Source organism: Neltuma alba, unplaced genomic scaffold (assembly GCF_004799145.2).
Source record: "Neltuma alba isolate B1F8T4 unplaced genomic scaffold, ASM479914v2 tig00012736_pilon, whole genome shotgun sequence".
In the NCBI taxonomy this organism is placed as follows: domain Eukaryota; kingdom Viridiplantae; phylum Streptophyta; class Magnoliopsida; order Fabales; family Fabaceae; genus Neltuma; species Neltuma alba.
The window spans coordinates 16119-35676 of record NW_021637156.1 but is presented as its reverse complement, the minus strand read 5'-3'; the positions used below and the strand labels follow the sequence as shown (position 1 = coordinate 35676).

General features: G+C 37.8%; 2 protein-coding genes and 1 pseudogene across 2 annotated transcripts; 2 read left to right on the top strand and 1 right to left on the bottom strand.

Annotated features, from left to right (window-relative positions):
• The first annotated feature begins 2355 nt into the window (after positions 1-2355).
• LOC114730494 (oxalate--CoA ligase-like) lies at positions 2356-6634 on the top strand. The gene is made up of 4 exons (XM_028917574.1): positions 2356-2641; positions 2823-3870; positions 4383-4486; positions 6399-6634. The coding sequence occupies exons 1-4, from the start codon at positions 2441-2443 to the stop codon at positions 6585-6587; spliced, it is 1542 nt and encodes a 513-aa protein (XP_028773407.1). The 5' UTR covers positions 2356-2440; the 3' UTR covers positions 6588-6634.
• Positions 6635-7791: 1157 nt separating this feature from the next.
• LOC114730489 (tubulin beta-1 chain) lies at positions 7792-10460 on the bottom strand. Its single transcript, XM_028917571.1, has 3 exons — positions 9969-10460; positions 8952-9221; positions 7792-8844 (listed from the first exon to the last, which is right to left on the bottom strand). The coding sequence occupies exons 1-3, from the start codon at positions 10360-10362 to the stop codon at positions 8162-8164; spliced, it is 1347 nt and encodes a 448-aa protein (XP_028773404.1). The 5' UTR covers positions 10363-10460; the 3' UTR covers positions 7792-8161.
• A 4011-nt stretch (positions 10461-14471) lies between these two features.
• Positions 14472-19473, top strand: LOC114730488 (uncharacterized; annotated as a pseudogene).
• The last annotated feature ends 85 nt before the right edge of the window (positions 19474-19558 follow it).

Sequence of the window (19558 nt, the reverse complement as noted above, 5' to 3'; positions counted from 1 at the left end):
GCTGTTAGGAATGATATAGGGTTAAAAGAAATAAGAACATTTTCCTTGTTGTACCCGTAGAGCTTTTTTTTTTTTTTTTTCCCCTCCTGCGTACACATAGAGCTGTAGAATTGTCATCACTTGGGCCTTAATTTTGCAATATTTATGGGCAACAATGGATAAACCCTTCTCTGCGGCCCTGGGCTTTGGGGCTTCCTTTTTTTTTTGCCTGCTTTGTGATTTATATGAGATCATTATAATAGAGGCCCGTATGTCAGGCCCGTTCTCACAGCCTTTTTTTCATATACAGATTCCCATGGCCTCCTTGCCCAAAAAAACTTCTCATCGCCTCGTTGTCGCAAGTGTCATCGTCTTTTTTTTTTTTGGGGGGGGGGTGGAATTCTATTCCATTCATTATTATTCTATTTCTCTACATATATGTCTTTCTCCCTCAAAAGTCAAAATATACGTCGTCATTCTTTCCCACTGATCTGTTTTATCTCTTCTCTTCTCCAGCACCTCTAAATGAGGAAAATAAATAAAATGATTTTAATTAACTTATAATAATATCTTGCATTAACTAAAGATTTCTTGATCCATAAACGACAATCGGAGTAAATTCTGAGACTGGGGTGTATGGTTTGGGACAAGGTAGTGATGGGATTTAATTTAATAGTCACGTTTCTTTTTTTAATGACCGAACATCATTATTATTAACGTTATTTGAGTTGCCGAGAAGGGATGAAATAAGAAGGTTTTAGTAATAACTTAACCCATGAAAATAATTCACGAGTGACTGAGGACAAGACAACAGTACTAGGCGACGGGGTGACGACAGAGCGGCGGCGGTTGGTGGTGACGTGGCAATGTGACAGCGACCGATAAGAGATTAACCCCATAGTCAGGGCTCATCTGGCCAGTTCGTACCTCGTCAACTCTGGTGGCCACCCTTCTCTCTCGTACTTGCCCCAGCCACCGCCCGTATCATCAGATTTGGACACTTTATGACCATAAATTATTTAAAAATAAAAAATGTAAGTTTAATTATTTATTTTTTAATTCAATAGGGGAGACAGGATGGGGAGAAAAAAATAAGGAGAGAACTAAAATATGCATATACAATAGTTCAAAACAAAACTTATTATTGAAGCAATTAATACTTCGACCTAATTTAATAGTTGATATTGATTTTATATATAAGATTTATTTTATATGTTTATCAATTTTTTTCAAATAAATTCTATTAATATTCCTTCAACAATAATCAAATAAAAGAAGAAAAAAAACGAGCTAAAAAGATGCTTAGAGTATTTAAAAAAATGATATTAACTAATTTAACTAATATTATTAATCTAATCAAATTAGTTAATTAGATTTTATATTAATTAAGAATCCAAAGAGCATTACATATGTTTTTTGCCAATAATTACCGGTACTATAATTATACATCTGATTCCTTCTGTGATGAGATGAATGCAGAAACTGCCATTGTTGCTGCATAAACACATCAAGATTTGGATTGTAAGATTAATGCATGAGCTTAAGCTGATATTTATTTTCGAGGAGGATCATATAGCGGTGATGATTATAGATGTCGATGCAGTGTGATTATGACAAATGTGATATATTAGGCTAAGGAAGGAGTATTTGAAAAAAAAAAAACAGAAAACAGAAGGAATCAGATATATAATACTCATAAAAACCTGATTTCAGACCTCACCATTCTCAAACAGAACCGAGCTGACTTCGCGGGCGGGTTTTTCAAAGCCCAATTTGAACTTTGCTACTTGTTAAAGTGTAAACCTCAGCCTACCTAGACCCTTAATCATTGTAGTTAGGTTCAAAGAGGAAGAGAACACACCAAAAATAACTAATTAATGACCGAGAGAATGAATAAATTATCTATAAAGGTTGGCTTGGGTGAGTCATCAATTTTATGCCTAGCCCAGAGGAGGACTCGTCCAAGAGAAACGAAATGCCAAGCCCAAGGGATAAAGTAGCCAAAAGGGTCCAGGTCTTGAGGGGAAAAGAAAAAGTACTAGACCAGAGGGTAGTGATATAGTGCTTCTAAAGAGATATTTGGATAGAAACCAAATCATGATTTTAGAAGTGTTTTTACAGTCTGCAAAGTAAATATGTAAAGAAATTTGTCTCATTTTATAAAAAAATGCTCCTAAAATCATAATTTGAAGGTTGCTAGACAACCCTAAATCTTCATCCCCATCCACCGAAATGCTAATCGATTATTGGAAACGAATTTAGAAAAATTTTAGAAAACGTGTGCTCTTGACATCGACGTTTCAAAATTTGCCACGTCAAGGGACCGCCCCTCTCGTTCTTTTATATTGTGATCTGTGATGCGTCACAACGCAATTCTCGTACTTCTCTTATTAGTTGACTCTTCTCGGTTTTTATATTTTGCCAAAACTCCTCCCCCATTGATTCTTCCCAATCCCACATCATGGAGGCTCCTACTCTCACCGGCTTGCTCAATCGAATCTCCGCCGAATTCCCCTCCCGTCGTGCCATCTCCGTCTCCGGCAAGTTCGATCTCACCTACTCTCGTCTTCTCGAACTCGTCGAACGCGCAGCTTCTCGTTTAGTCTCATCTGGAATCAACGCCGGCGATGTCGTCGCTCTTACCTTCCCCAATACCGTCGAGGTTTGATTTCCATTCTATGTATATTCTGTGTTTGGTTGATCCTGATGGATACTGAAGGAAATGAATTCACACTATTTCATTGGATTCTTCAAATCTTCTACTTTCCACATTTCTTGAAATTCTTTCTTTTCTCTTTTGTTTCATTATAAATGGCGTTGATTTTTTTCCCCGTATTTCACAGTTCGTGATAATGTTTTTGGCCGTAATTCGTGCACGAGCCACGGCCGCGCCACTGAACCCAGCCTATACGGCCGAGGAGTTCGAGTTTTACTTATCCGACTCGGAGTCGAAGCTCTTGTTGACGTCCCAAGAAGGGAATGGTTCGGCTCAAGACGCGGCTTCGAAGCTTAATATCCCTCACGTGACGGCTTCGCTTTCCAAAGCCGATGACGCCGAGCTCAGTCTCTCTCTGACTCAGAACCAATCGAGATCGGACTTGGCCGCCAAACTCGTCAACGACCCGTCCGACGTGGCCCTATTCCTCCACACCTCAGGCACGACGAGCCGGCCCAAAGGAGTGCCTCTAACTCAGCACAACTTGGCCGCCTCGGTTCAGAACATCAAGTCCGTGTACAAACTCACTGAGTCCGATTCGACGGTGGTCGTTCTGCCACTCTTTCACGTCCACGGACTCATCGCGGGATTACTGAGTTCGCTCTGTGCGGGGGCCGCTGTGGCGCTGCCGGCGGCTGGCCGTTTCTCGGCTTCCACGTTTTGGGCAGATATGCTGAATTACAACGCGACGTGGTATACGGCGGTCCCTACCATACACCAGATCATACTGGATCGTCACTCGAACAAGCCCGAACCCCACCCGAAACTCCGATTTGTTCGGAGTTGCAGCGCGTCGCTCGCACCGATTATATTGGGTCGGCTGGAGGAGGCATTTGGAGCGCCGGTTTTGGAGGCCTATGCAATGACGGAAGCGTCCCATCTAATGTCATCAAACCCGTTGCCGGCGGACGGGCCGCACAAGCCCGGGTCGGTGGGGAAACCAGTGGGTCAAGAAATGTCAATCCTGAACGAGAAGGGAGAGATCCAGAAGGCTGAAGTTCCAGGAGAGGTCTGCATCAGGGGTCCGAATGTGACAAAAGGATACAAAAATAATCCGACAGCTAATACGACAGCGTTTGAGTTCGGATGGTTCCACACCGGTGATCTCGGGTTTTTTGATTCAGACGGGTATTTGCATCTGGTTGGCCGAATTAAGGAGCTCATTAATCGTGGAGGTAATCACCATTTTTTAATTTTACTCAGACACGGAAGTTGGAATCTTGTTTGCTTCGGAATTAGCGCTTGTGTCAAAATTACTAATTAGCGTGATGAAACAGCTAGCAAACTGCCGCGTGATTCGGTAGAGTAGGCCCTGATCTAATGTGGTTGGGCCAAGTAGCAATTAAAATGATAAACGAAACCCTATTATGAGTATAATAAAGAAGAGAAGAGTGATTTGAATTTCGCAGGTGTCGTGTCACATTGAACTTTGGAGGAGAAAGCCTCGGCATTGATATATATACAAGTCACTGTGAAGTTTGAACGAATGGGTTTAAGGGCACATAGGTCGGCTTATGCCTTTTTGGTCAGTTGTGAAGGCAAGGCATTGTGGGGGTCAGATTTTGACTATGTGGGGTGGGCCAGAAAAGGAGGGGGCAAATATATACTCATATATATATATATATATTCTCTGAAAAGGACATTATATGATGGAATAAAGTGGATTTTATTTTTTGGATTGACCCAGGGGAGAAAATATCACCCATAGAAGTGGATGCTGTCCTGTTATCTCATCCGGACGTTGCTCAGGCGGTTGCTTTCGGAGTGCCTGACGATAAGTATGGCGAGGAGGTATGTATGCCTGCCCTTATCCTACTTCCTTCACTTCCCTCTCTTTTGTCTTCCCATCTTTCAACCTTCCCCGTTCCCTTTACATTATCCATTTCCTTTTCTGGATTTATTATTATCTTTTTATAATAATATTATAACATGAATCATTAGTTAAATGACTTATTTCTGATCATAGTTTTTTATTGAAGTATATTGAAATTTGTTAAGATTTTTTAATATACTTTTATTATCAAAAAATCTTCATTGGATTTCATCGATTTATAATTATGTTGTCCTGAATTAAGATCTAATAAACTTAAATGTCGCTGAAAATTACGCATTTTATGACTCCTTACAAAGTACTATTGCAATGCAAATCTCACTCAAATGCTCATAGATACATACACATTTTGATAGATGCTAAAATTGATTAAATTAGCGAACAGCAAGTGATGAAACTAAATGATTTTTTAAGGGGTCATAATTTTTTCCTAGGACTCCTTTTTTGGGGTGGGGTTGGGGGGGGGATTTCTTGAGCCACAAGATTTTTTTTCACGTGTAAATTAGTGTAAGGAAGGACCGCAAATTTTTGCATCGTCTGAAACTTAGCCCTAAAAAAAAAAAAGCCAAAAGGAAAGGCTTTTGGTGTGTCGGTCATGGATGATCACTGAGATGAGGCTTCAGTCATGTCTTGTGGGAAGCGTCTAACCAAAAGTTCTGCTCTGAATCATTAAAATTTTGTCACCTTCACTCTCAAAGTTCATGGGATTATTCCTGTCACCAACCAACCTTGTTGTGGCGTACAAGAAAACCCTCCTTACTGAGATCTAGACTTTATCTGTTTTCTTTGCTTGTTTGTTTTTGCCAACAAGCTCTCATAATTGTGGCCTTGGTTTTCTTTCAATTTTCTGGATCTCTTCAATAGACCAAAACCGAACAACTGGATGCCCGCATTAAATTCAAATGAACTTACAAACTAAGAAATCAAACCATTAGTTACATTTTTTTTTCCTAAAAGAAAAGAAAACATGTTTCGGATGATTAATACCTTTTATATCAATTATCTACCCTAAGCCTCTTCTTGCAATTGGCCCCTTTCCTTTTAGCAGCTCTTCCTCGTGGGAAAATGACAAGCTCTAAAAATGCTTCTCAGTTTTCAGAATGGTTAAGGTCTAGCACCCTGAAATATTTTCTTCTATGCATTCAGTATCCTAAAATATTTTATAGTGCAACCAGCATCTCAAAGTATTTTTTTAGATGCATCCAGCATCTAAAAAATATTTTTTGATGCATTCAGCACCAAGGTAAAAAAAATATTTTAGGGTGCTGGGTGTCCCTAAAAAATATTTTAAAGTGCTGGACGTCTTTAAAAAATACTTTAGGGTATTAGATGCACCACAAAATATTTCAAAATGCTATTGCTGGATGTATCTTAGTCCTTTCTAGAAAGCAACATATTAGATCCTGATGTCCTGGACCTGCAAGTTGCAACCTCAGAAACATGCATAACTGAGGTTGTCCTTTCTTTTTCTTTTTTTTTTCCTGGAGGAGAGGAGCGCAAGCTTCGAACACGTTATTTCTCTGGGATACGATCATACGATGAATATCGTATTTTGTCCTGTTTATAATTTCTAGAGGATACAACAGCTGGTACCTTCAAACCATAAATGCGAAGATAGCTCCATTACGGTGGATCTTGAGAGAGGCATAATATACTGTACAATTTTTGAATGGTGGTTGGTCCTGCACAATCTACGGCATCTAATTTTAAAATAAAGAGAAATATAACAGAACTCAAAGAAATAGTTAAAAAGAGATTATTCATGCATACATGACGCAGTTGTCTTCTGCTTTGTGTCACTTTTTCTTGTTACTGTGTTCCTATCACTGTTAAATACATCTTTTTGATAAGTGAAATCGGTGTTGGTGACAGATAAATTGTGCAGTAATAGCAAGAGAAGGATCAGAAATTGACGAGGAAGAGGTGTTAAGGTTTTGCAAGAAGAATCTTGCATCCTTCAAAGTACCCAAGAAGGTTTTCGTCACTGATTCTTTGCCGAAGACTGCCACCGGCAAGATCCTCCGCCGTCTTGTCGCTGAGCACTTCGTTTCTCAAAAGTGAGCTTCTGCTGTAAGGTCCTCATCTTTTAGCGTCTGTATACAATGCTCAATAAGAGGTGACCCTACCCTTCATTTTTTTCACCCCGGCAACATGTGAGAATGCAAGGCCAAGCAGCATGTCTAATTTGGATTATCTGTGAAAGTGAAGAGAGGGAAAAAAAAAAATCATCGTTATTAAAATTTTAGTTATCCAAACAAGATGATTTTTTCTTCCTGAATGTTCTGGATGGTTAAGACCTTTTAAAAATATTTTGCTTTTTTTTTTTAATTCAAAATTGCGACAGCTCAGAGGTTCAGACTCCTTTTAGTGGCCAATTCAGAGCCTCAGGCTAACCCTGATGGCAATTAACAAATTAAAGCTCTGAACGTACTGGAAGGGGAAATGGATGGATTAAGACTGAAAACAAAAGTAATCTTGCAATCGAGAAATTAAGAAATGTATTAGTTTTCGAATAAAAAATTAATAACAACATTTATTGTACGGAGTGGCTAAAATAGAATAATGCCAATGCATATTACTCTGCCCGCTCACCTGCACTAAGCGGGTTTTATACTAAGTACGGAAGAGTGCTTTCTTTTGTTTGGGTATGAGTTACTACTTTCGGTTTTTGAGTGCCTCTTAACAAGTTAACAAGTAAATTTACTCGGGCAGAATTATAACAAGTAACCAGTATACAATGTTATTTGTGAAGTTGATTAAATTATTGTTTTCCAATCCTGTCTCTCCCCACTTAATTAGCTCAAGAAAAAAGAAAATTAAAGCAACAAATTAAGAGAAAATAAAAACAGCCCAGACATGTCAGACATTTTACAAAGACCTAGCAAATCAAAATAATTCCTATTAAAGAGTATAGCTGAATTATATGCAATTGAAAGAGGACTAGTACACACAGCATTTGCATCCACATAGAGGAGGATCTATAGTCTATACAGCGAAAACTTGAAAACAGAATTTGTAAGAATAAAAAATACTCATATAATTCTAAATATAGAACTCATTTTATAATATAAATTACATAATAAGTCTTATATTTAAAATAATAAGAATATTAAAATATCAATAAACTCAATACCTAAATTTTTTCAAAGAAAAATCTATCATAAAGCTTCAACGGAACCCTCGATCCGTCCGCCCATCTGTGGTCATGAACCGAATGAAAAACTCGGCCCCAAACTCTTTGGGGAAAAAAACATTCCCACTCCAGTTTAAAACCCAAGACAACTGAATTTTAGACCTGAAATGTATCATCAGCAAACCGGCAATCAGAACCCGAATCGAATGCTTCAAGTAAACCTATTCCGAAAACGCCAGGGAGGTTACAAAATCATAAAAGCAAGGTATACCCATATAGCACGAATATAACCTAAACTTCCAATCTAGCACAAATCAATATGGGCACAACTTAGTCATGTAAATATGCCTCAAGAAATAAAACCTACAGCTATGACGAACAAAGGCTGAGAGCCCAAAAACAATCCAAGACTCCCGAAAAAGATATTCGGGTAGAGGGAGAAAAACATAACATCATTAGCACATGTTTCATAATAAGAACAAAAGACCTCGAAAGCACAATCCTAAATTTCCTGAGGTTCTTCTTCCTCCTCATCTTCATAGTCATAACCCTCCTCATCGGCAGTGGCATCTTGGTACTGCTGGTATTCAGAAACAAGATCGTTCATGTTGCTCTCAGCCTCAGTAAACTCCATCTCATCCATACCCTCTCCTGTGTACCAGTGCAAGAAAGCCTTTCTGCGGAACATGGCTGTGAACTGCTCGCTCACCCTCCTGAACATTTCTTGGATAGAAGTGGAGTTGCCAATAAACGTAGATGCCATTTTCAAACCAGTTGGAGGAATATCACACACGGTCGATTTGACATTGTTGGGGATCCACTCGACAAAATATGATGAATTCTTGTTCTGAACGTTAATCATCTGCTCATCAACCTCCTTAGTGCTCATTTTACCTCGAAACATAGCAGAGGCAGTCAGATATCTTCCATGACGAGGATCAGCGGCACACATCATGTTCTTGGCATCCCACATTTGTTGAGTCAATTCAGGAACGGTGAGAGCCCTATACTGCTGTGACCCACGAGATGTGAGCGGAGCAAAGCCAACCATAAAGAAATGCAACCGAGGGAAGGGTATGAGATTGACAGCAAGTTTGCGGAGATCTGAGTTCAGTTGACCAGGGAAGCGAAGACAACATGTGACACCACTCATGGTGGCAGAAATTAGATGGTTCAGATCTCCAACTGCGACAAAAAAGATAAAGGATCAAATTCAATGACGTTGAACAAAAACACTGAAAATAATATCAGATACGCCACAACTTCAAGCATAAACCAGAAAACAGACTCACAGCTTGGAGTGGTGAGCTTGAGAGTACGGAAGCAAATGTCATATAAAGCTTCATTGTCCAAAACCATGCATTCATCTGCATTTTCGACCAGCTGGTGAACAGAAAGAGTTGCGTTATAGGGTTCCACAACAGTGTCAGACACCTTTGGAGATGGGAACACGGAAAACGTGAGCATCATACGATCGGGATATTCTTCCCTGATCTTGGATATCAAAAGTGTTCCCATCCCTGAACCCGTTCCACCACCCAAAGAGTGGCAAACCTGGAAACCTGAAATAAGAAGCAAAATTAAAGTTGCCGAATACTTCTGCAAGGATAACAATACCAACTAATTAGACTAGAGAGCATGCGCACTCAGTTCTTTCAAGCAAACAAGCGGACTAGGAGAATGCTACAAACAATTGGAATTACTCATTCATTTGATGATTCATACAGGTAGTTTATAGTAATTAAAAAAATCATTTGAAATTGAACAGGACTCCAAACACCAAATTTCTTAGTCTCGCTTCATTCGTTCTTACATTCCAATGAACATAACAGGAAAAGAAACCCTAAATAGACAAAAAGAATTTACTCAATAGCCAGAGGAGTACTCTTATTTAAAACATCCATATGCCGAATCGACCAGACAGTTTATGCCATTATAAACTACACACAGCCAGAGTTGCAAGGAACAAACAGGAAATATAATGATCTCAATATAAACAACAGAAATTGTAACAATTACTATTACAACGATACACCTTCAGATTTGCATTCAAAGAACTTGTACATTCATTCACACATATTGGCATTTCGAGAACTTATATATTCACACAGATCGATAGCCCAATCAATTTATAGAAAACCAGAAAGTCCTGAAACTGTGCAGCAATATGTAATCCGTTTTTTTTAAAAAAAAAAAACTAAGACAAGAGCAAGCGTTCAAATAAATAGTTAACAGCTCAGAAAGAACTTAAAGTTGAATTAGAAGTAAAAGACCCTAAAATCTATTACATGACTTAACAGATTTTATACCTTGAAGGCAGTCGCAGTTCTCTGCCTCCTTTCTGACAACATCAAGCACCGAATCGATCAACTCGGCTCCCTCAGTGTAGTGTCCCTTGGCCCAGTTGTTCCCTGCCCCTGACTGACCGAAAACAAAGTTATCCGGTCGGAAAATCTGTCCGTACGGACCAGATCTGACGCTATCCATGGTTCCTGGCTCCAGATCCATAAGCACCGCCCTGGGAACGAATCGACCACAACTCGCCTCGTTGTAGTACACATTGACGCGTTCGAGTTGCAAATCATTGTCACCCTGGTATCGACCGGTTGAATCGATGCCGTGCTCGGCGCAAACTACCTCCCAAAACTTGGCTCCGATCTGGTTACCGCATTGGCCTCCCTGGATGTGAAGAATCTCACGCATCTTCGCAGCCGAGCTTGGAAGAACGAGTTCTTGAGAGATTAGAGGAGGGAGGTGGAGAGAGAGAAACGAGAGAGAAAGTAAAAGACTGGAGAGGCGACGAGCAAAATCTGATAAAATGAAGTGGAAGCAGGGAGTTTTTTATAGGTGGGAGGTAACGGCTCTTTAACGGCGTGAACTGCGAAGGTGCAGTTGACGAGAAATGTGACGGTGCCGTTGGGTTTCAGGGGGAATTTAAATTTTGAAAAGGGAGCCAAAATTTTGAATATCTCTATAAGTAGTTATCACCTGTGCTCATGCTCATTCATGCACAAAATCTCATCCGTCAACTATGCCCGAAATCGTAAGATGAAAACACGCGGGAAGTATGTATTGGTTAGATGACGAGTGAGTCAGAGGATTAAGATGCGCCTGACTCATATAGAGACGTTTTTGTCTTCTTGGCCGAAGACGTTCATTGAGAAGTGAGAAAGATGGGGAACGGAGAGGCAACGCGCAGAGGAATGCGAGTGAAGTGGACGCGCGGAAGACAACTGTACGAGCAAGTGGGAAGTTGAGGGAAGGCACATGAAAGTTGGCAAGAGCTGCACGTGATAACGGGCTGGGTCATGTGAATGGCACTAATGTGTTGCAACCAAATCTTGAGCCACACTTTAAAGGTGAGATAAGGCCAAGCCCCACCACAGGAAGGAATAAGAAGGAATCATAACAGGGCATGGGATGTTCTTGTCAAATCAGAAAAATCACAAGAGACTCTATTATGTTAATTGCTTTCCAATTTGTTCATACATGACGAAAGGACAACCTTAAAAAGGCTCCAAAATATCAACCATATTACCTGTTACTTCTCTTCCGTGTGCTATATTTTCGCTAGAAAAATATCAACATATATGTGGGAATAACCTGTTCAGCAAGAATGTATTTAAATTTGAAATGAAAAAAATCAAAAACCAAAAAAATTGACACCTTCAACTTATTATCTCAAATATCGCATATATTGGTCAAAGTGATTTTTTTTAATTAGATAATTTAAAACCTTCTTCCTTCCATATGGGAGGGGGAGAATATCCGTTCACCCATGTTTCACACACATCTACCTATTTTAATATTTATGCATATAGAACCCGCAACTTTTTTCATAAAAAGAGGTGTGGGGTGTCATTGAATCAACCGATTCTTGACAAATCAAACTGATTTTTTTTTTTAAAAGGAAAATCAATTTGACGTCATAAGACACAATATCAAATAATTATTTGAGTGACAAAACGCCACAATAATTGCCGCCTCAAATTTTCTAAGGCGCATCACATGATTTTCTTAAAGAAACGACTGGTTAACTAATACACCGAAGGCTAACGTCTTTTTAAGCTGTGGGTAATTTGTGGTTAATTAATGTCAATTACTCTAAGATCAGTTCATACTGCCTATTTTATTGCGTATAATTCATCTTATTACTTTGATCCCTCTGTGTATCTGAGTATGTCCAATTTGACGCCATCGCAGATTTGGATCTTCTCAGTTCTAATTTTTTAGCCATTTGAATGACCTGAAGATTTATTATTTTGTTTTCTTCAATAGTTAAAAGGGATGCATCATGTTTTGTTTAATTAAATTACAGATTTGTAACTAAACTGTTCAGCTAACCCAATGATTAGAAAATAAAATCGAGACAAGTTGAAGGAATTTTAAACGGGGAGATTATGTGCCTGTTTGGGTCAGCGTTTGCTGGCCCAAACGTGGCTTAATTTCAAGATAAGCCATATTGTAACGTTTGATGTTGTTTGGCAGGGCTTCAGATCCATTGAGCTTATTGGATTTTAAGCTAGCTCAACGCACGATTGGAATAAGCTGGAGGGAGGAGCTTATGACTCAATTTGAAGAGCTTATTTCTGCAAGTGTGTCAGATACCTTTTTCCCCCATATTGTTCTCTCCCTTCCGCCACTATTCCTCCTCATTATTTCTCACTCCTCCTTATTATTTCCAATTAGAAAGGGTCCTCGCATAATATTCTCTCGCCTCTGGACTTCATTCGCTCTTCCTTTTTTTAATATCTTCCATAATTTACAACCATTGGCAGTATTTTTTTTTATATTTTTCTTATGTTTTCAATTTTAATTTACTTATTAAATTTTACTTTTTATATTAAATTAAATTAAATTAATTGTATTATTTCAATTCATTTTTTATCATGTTTCATTTTATATTTAACATATTTTTTTATGATTTTTCTAAAATTTTAAAATTTAATTCAATTCTTAAATTTGACTTCTTTATATTAAATTATTTTAATTCCATTATATTATGTGAAATCATTTTTTTAATCATATTTCATTATTTATTAAAATTTATACCCATTTTGGTCATTTTACAATCAAACTTACTTTTACTCAACCATAATCCAAACAACTTTTTACCAATCTCATTTTTGCAAACTAGCTTTTCTGAACTCCAATCCAAACATAATTTAGCTTATCCAATTTAGCTTTTACCCAACTTCACTTCTCCATAAGCTACTTTTTCAATAAGCTACTTTTTCAATCGCTGATCCAAACGGACCCTATATCACAGTCAAATTAGCCAGCCTTGGCCATCTAATCTTGTTAATTAAGGACGCCAATTAACGTGTCCATCACATTTAAATAAGCCAGTCCGAATATTTTTCTTTTTATCCTACTTTACATTACAAGAACTCGAATCTGAGCTTTTTAGGTACGCTTTAAAGATAAAAATATATTAAACGTAGTCAGCAATAGATCTACTTTTCTAGTTAAGTCTGCATTAAGCCCCTGCAAAGCGCCAAGAGTAGTTAAGGGGTCCATTGACTATATCTATATAAACACACACACACATCCAAACTTTTCTTGTACTCTAAACAGACATCGATGGTGAAGAATGACAGAAACAAGCTTGTAGGGACCCAGAAGAAGAAGGAGAAGAAGCAAAGGAGTGATCCAAAAGAGACATCAAGTGATCAAAGAAACCTTCACGACAAAGCTAGAGACTTGCAACACTGTCTCTTTTTAATGGATCCAATGCACAACTGGTTCGAGAATCAATCATTATATAAAAAGAGTTGTTGTTGTGATAAGTCCTGAGTTGTTAGCTTATAATTAATCAGTAGCATCCTTATTTCTATGACAAAAAACCTTGTATATTTGTAGGATGGTGATTGTCTTTAACACATGAATAAGCAAGGGTGTTGTCAGAGACTAATTAATTATCTGAACTAGACAACATGGGTGTGTGAGAGAGTGTGGTTGCACTTTCAAATCGTCATGGGGCATATATGAGCTGTGTGCACCAAGAAAAAAGGCACTCGCAGGAAGTTGACGTTGCAAGCAACCTTAGATGGGATGCGAGGGAGTGTGTTCTTCAATCCAATCATGTGTCACCTACTTTTGTTCTTTTCAGTTTCAGCTCTATGAAGTGGGTTCTACCACATATTCTATTCTCACTGCAATCCAACCTCTCCTAGCATCCAAATCCTTTGTTTGATTTTTCCTTTAACACTAGTTTGTTTGAAAAAATAAGATGATTGGCGACAATTAAATAGGCAATGTTAGTTTTTCCCCCTCTCAAGTGTTGCGAGGATAAAGAATTAATGATGCATGTTTATCAACTATTAGTTATCCTAATGACAATGTCACCTGATATGTTTGGATGAGATTCAGACTAAAGTTATAAAGACGGGAGGCGTAGCAAATAAGTCAATCAACACATTCATTTGTATTTCTCGATGCCAAATCAAAAGTAACAATCAGCTTTATATTTTTAAAGTAACAAATATGTGGGTGCTTATTGATGTGTTTAAATGTGTGTGACGATATTATTTAGGGAAAAAAATTGGTTAGGACCGATGCGTATTCTTTTTGGAATTTCTAAAAGCTCCAAATTTCTTAATTTTAGAAGTTTGTCTATACAAGATTTAATTACTATTCTCATATTTTCCAGTCATCCGATAAATGCAAAACTCCACTGCTAGTGGCCTTGTCGGCTTGAAAAAAAAGTCATGCTCATTGACTTGTTTTTTGCGCCGTTGGGCTTTGGCTTATGGCCCAAGAAAACGTTTGGTTTGGTTGACACAGCCCTTGATTTTTCGGCCAATAGCCCAATGCAAAGCCCCCGGTTTTGGAGCAAAGAGACCCCTTCTGCCTCGCCGCTGGCCAACCGTAGTGGCGCCATCGCCTCCGCCGCAACAAGCTTCGAAGCGTCTTGTAGCTACACAGATTGTGAGTCTTGAGGACTGAGATGGTGAGCCAGAGGCAGCGACTTGCTCGGAAAAGATTCAAAGGGGAGCACCCTGAATTGTTCCCAAAGCCAGAGCCGACGCCCCAAAAAGACCCTGACAAGAAGAAGAAGAAGAAACAGAAGAGTCTGCGCATGCGCAAAAAGGGAGAATCGGGTGTTACTAATAAACCCTTTAAAAAGAGTTTCAGAAAACACCCACTTAGAGTTCCTGGTATGAAGCCTGGAGATAGTTGTTTCATCTGCAAAGCTAAAGACCATATTGCTAAGTCCTGTCCCGAAAAAGCTGAGTGGGAAAAGAACAAGGTTCGAACTTAGTTCTACTTTTGTTAAATACTATACCACAAAAGAACTTAGGTGTAGGGAAACACTTTTGTTAAATACTATACCACAAAAGAACTTAGGTGTAGGGAAACTTAAAGACTTTGACATTGCTTTCTCCGAGCCTCCTTAATACGATTATGAATGATGCCTTCTGAAGACAATTGTCTTTGCAAAAGAATAATGGGATGGTTGAATCAATATAACCTGATATGTCACATTGATGTGTCTTAATGATTAGCCTGGTCCTTGCAGATATGTTTACGTTGTCGGCGGCGCGGTCATAGAGCGAAGAATTGCCCTGAGGTGAAAGATGCCGCCAATGGTACAAAACTATGCTATAATTGTGGAGAAACTGGACACTCACTTTCAAAATGTCCGCAGCCTCTTCAAGATGGTATCTAAAAATTTTTCTACCGTTTATAACGTGGTTGCATATTTGCATCATTTCTCGATATGATAGTTTATACTACTCTTCACAAAATGTTTGCTATTTGTAATTAAAATTCTCAATCACTCCGGGAATAGGTGGAGTCTTAATCTGATCTGCATACTAAGTATTTGGCTTTCCCTAATTGGCACTGACTTTGTACTATATATATATATATATATATATATATAATGAAATATGGAAGTTGCAGTATGAATCCATCTGTGCATGCATCTGGTCTAGGAGATAAATATAGTTATGCTATGGCATGTCTCTGGAGAAGTCGATATTATCACTTTAGTTCTAGACTTGTTCCATAGAATCATATTATCTTCAGGAAGACGCGCCTGGTTTTCTTTATACATCCATGCGGGGTACTAAGTTTACATGAGAAAAGGGTTTACTTGGCAAATTTATGTGGTGCTTGAAGAATATAATGACAAATATCATAGCAATACAAGCTCATCTGATTTACACTTTCAATCCCTTCAGGGAAACAACGATTGACACACTCTAGTAAAAGTTCTATTGTACTCCTGTGTGATTAACGTAATGATTTGGATATTTGAATGACATTATTACTTCCCTTGGAGATTGGGGAAATACATAAGACAGAGACCCCCGGATTCTATTTCTTCATACATATTGGTACCCAGCGGTTGGTTGTTGATTTGGTACTTGAATATTGAACATCTGCCCCTAACTTGGATGCTTTAGTACTACAAATATTTGAATGATGTAGTCTACAAGTAGAGAATCAAATAAGTTTCATTCTATAAGATGCCTAATCAGTCAACATGGGACGTGTCTCTTAGTTGTACTGCCCAAGAACCTAGGTGATTTGCCTTCTATAAATATTTTTTTCGATGGTAAAATACCACTCTCAATGTGGGGCTGTTAACTTCTGCCTCTTGATAAGTACTCAATTTTTCAAATTTGTTTTGCTGGTATTTTAATCTGTTGCTTTCGTTTGTTTTATTAATTCTCATGGTATAAAATTGTTCTGTTGGTTATGCAGGGGGGACAAAATTTGCTGAGTGCTTTGTGTGTAATGGACGTGGGCACTTGAGCAAAAACTGCCCTCAAAATCTCCGTGGCATCTATCCCAAGGTATTGTAATTCAAGGCATTTATTATGCCAATAGCCGATATGTTTGTACGACAATAGCATAAAACGAATTTATTCATTTGATGCATCTATACATCGTGTACCTTTGTGAACTGAGGCCACCCGCTTATTATCATTGTTTTATTCAGGGTGGTTGCTGTAAGATATGCGGTGGTGTGACGCATTTGGCAAAGGATTGTCCTGACAAAGGGAAACGAGAGTCTGCTGCCGCTAATAGGTCTATGAATGCTGGTAAGATTTCTACAACATGCTAGATTGTTTTATTTTCTATGTTTCGTTTTTTATTTTTTGGTGAAAGCTTGATTCTGTGCTTCTGTTTTTGATGTAAAAATACTACAAATTTACTTTATATAATATCTAGTTCTTTCTCTGAAATTTCAACCCGATCATTGCCCTGTTTTGCCGGTTCAAACTGTGCAGGATGCTGGGTAACAGGTATAGTCGTTTGTTGTGAATTAGTCTCAGCCTGCATGCTAAAACATGCAAAATTTTGAGAAGTAAATTGTTAGCATCTGGTTAGAACACTATATATTTGGAAGATCGTGATGTGATTTTACGAAGCATGAGTAATAACTTCAAGAAGTATTGATGATAACTTGTGTCTTTTGTGTTGAGACTGGAGAGTAATTTTGATTATTGAAGTCCTTAGCTGTCATGTTTTAAGCTTTTAAGTCTGATGTCACTTCCATTTTTCCTCTTTTCTTGCAGCCACTGGAATTGATGGAGGCCCCAGAAATCAGGTGACCAAACTTGTGAGCGGCGATGATCTTGAGGATGACTTCGTGGCAGATGACTTATCTAATGTGGATAAGCCCTCCAAATCTAAAAATGCTAATGAAAAACCAAAGAAGAAGGGTCCCAAAGTTGTAAACTTCTAATGAAAGTCTATATCACGGCATGTTTTGGGCATTATTTGTTTCCATGTGTAAATTTAATATCGATAAATTATTTTCATGAAAGCACTATAGCATGGACAAGATTAAAGTTACTGTTATTACTTTTTGCTCTGGCCCGAAATTGTTCAATTTGCAAAAGGAATTTGATAAAAGAATAGGGAAAATTGGAATTAAGGATCTATTAACAAATATATTACTTTTGTCCTTAATATAAGACCTAGTTGACTAATTTGAGTAGATTAAGAAAACTAATTGAGTTAGTTATTTATAATAAATATGTATTTTTTTTAAAATTATTCTTACTAATTAAATGTATTAGTTAGAACTACTATTATTATACTGACTATTTTGAGAAAAAATAGATAAATATGAAAAACAAAGTAGATTGGTTTTTTATATTTAGGATCAAAATAATAGTTAAACTAGCTCTTCTATTAAGGACTGGAGATAGTATTTAAAAAGGGATTTGGTCAAACGTTGGGGGTTATTTTCTATGCTTTGCATTTTTATTTTTCATGTGTAATTTTGGTTTTTGGCCCCCCAGATATTTTAGCCAACAGGCTAATCCGAATTTTCCCAGAAGGAATATTGCAGTTAAAAGATGACGAAGATAAACAGTTTGAGGGACTTGAATTTGTAAATGAAGCTCTTGATAACTTTAATGACATGAAATGGCAAAGATCCACTGTTTAACAAGTAAGATGGAAGATGGACGTTACTGCCATTCTATATCTAAACAATATCCACCGCTAACATATTTTTAAAAGAAAAGGACCCAAAATCTCATTATTGATACAACTCGAAAGCGAAAATTATGGGGGAAAAGACATTATGCAACGTTTGGTTCATACGAAAACTGATTTCCAATAATAACGTTTAAATATTAGATACACATGCACATAACGTCATGATTATCCATTGTGAATAGAGTAATTTCAACCTTTGTTTGCCTCCTCAAAATTCTCCTTCTCTCCGTTTTTGTCTCAGGCTGGACATCCTCGTCTTCTTCTCCTCAATAAGGATCTCTTCCTCTGTCTCTCTCTGTTCTCTCTGTTTCTTTCTCGTTTCCTTTCTCATTTTCTCACTCATCATCACACTTTTCTCATAGACAACATGGTACGTTCCCACGACTCTTCTTCATTCTCTATGTTGTTTGTGATTCTGTAAGAAGGGGCTCTAGAAACAACTCTCTATATGAAAAATTCTAAAACACATTTCTTACATATTAAATAAATTAAAGGAGGCAATGAAAATTCACCAAAATAATTGTTGTCTTGGGTGAGAAAGTTGTGCTGATACTTAAATATGTTGAACATGCAAAAAAAATACAGGGTAAGATTTTAGGTTGAAATGATGTTTGACATGAGATCAAAACTTTTGGTCAATACAAATAAAAGAGATAATAAACCTGCATTAGTTGTGTTTAAAAGAAATTTAATTTTATGTGCACTTTTTTATGAATTAAGTTTCTCAGTCTTGTTATAACGTACTCATATCACCTTTATTGTTTGCAAAATAAATTTGGATTAGGCGAATGCGGCGTCTGGAATGGCGGTAAATGATGAGTGTAAACTCAAGTTTCAAGAGCTAAAAGCAAAGAGAAACTATCGTTTCATCGTGTTCAAGATTGAAGATCAAGAAATAGTGGTGGACAAAGTTGGAAACCGAAATGCTAGTTACGAAGATTTCACTGCGTCTCTTCCTTCTAACGAGTGTCGCTATGCGATCTTTGATTTTGATTTCATTACTGATGAGAATTGCCAAAAAAGCAAGATCTTCTTCGTCGCCTGGTACTTTTAGATTTATTTGCGCATACTTTGTGTGCCATAGCCTATTCAACTGCATGTAATCACGTATTGAAATTGAGATGACAAGTATTTGTGTATTTGCGTGTGTTTCTGGTAATGCATTTAACTTCAGTTTTCATGATTCTGATATGAAGGTCTCCGGATACATCAAAAGTGAGACAAAAGATGGTGTATGCCAGCTCCAAGGACAGATTCAAGAGGGAACTTGATGGCATTCAGTTTGAATTGCAAGCGACCGATCCTAGCGAAATGAGCTTCGACATCATAAAATCAAGGGCATATTAATACGTTATCATGTGATTATCCTCGTAGTTTCAATCTTCACCCTAACACTTTTTTTCTGCAGCATTCTTAATCTTCGTTTTCCTTG

Bases quoted from the DNA above. Each gene is read 5' to 3' on its own strand.
- LOC114730489 (XM_028917571.1), bottom strand. From the start codon at position 10,362: ATGCGTGAGATTCTTCACATCCAGGGAGGCCAATGCGGTAACCAGATC. The intron at 9,222-9,968 runs GTATAAAATCTG...TTCTTATTTCAG, and splicing joins GAACTGCGACTGCCTTCAAG to GTTTCCAGGTTTGCCACTCT. The intron at 8,845-8,951 runs GTGAGTCTGTTT...TTTTTGTCGCAG, and splicing joins CAAGCTCACCACTCCAAGCT to TTGGAGATCTGAACCATCTA.
- LOC114730494 (XM_028917574.1), top strand. From the start codon at position 2,441: ATGGAGGCTCCTACTCTCACCGGCTTGCTCAATCGAATCTCCGCCGAA. The intron at 2,642-2,822 runs GTTTGATTTCCA...CGTATTTCACAG, and splicing joins CCTTCCCCAATACCGTCGAG to TTCGTGATAATGTTTTTGGC. The intron at 3,871-4,382 runs GTAATCACCATT...GGATTGACCCAG, and splicing joins GGAGCTCATTAATCGTGGAG to GGGAGAAAATATCACCCATA.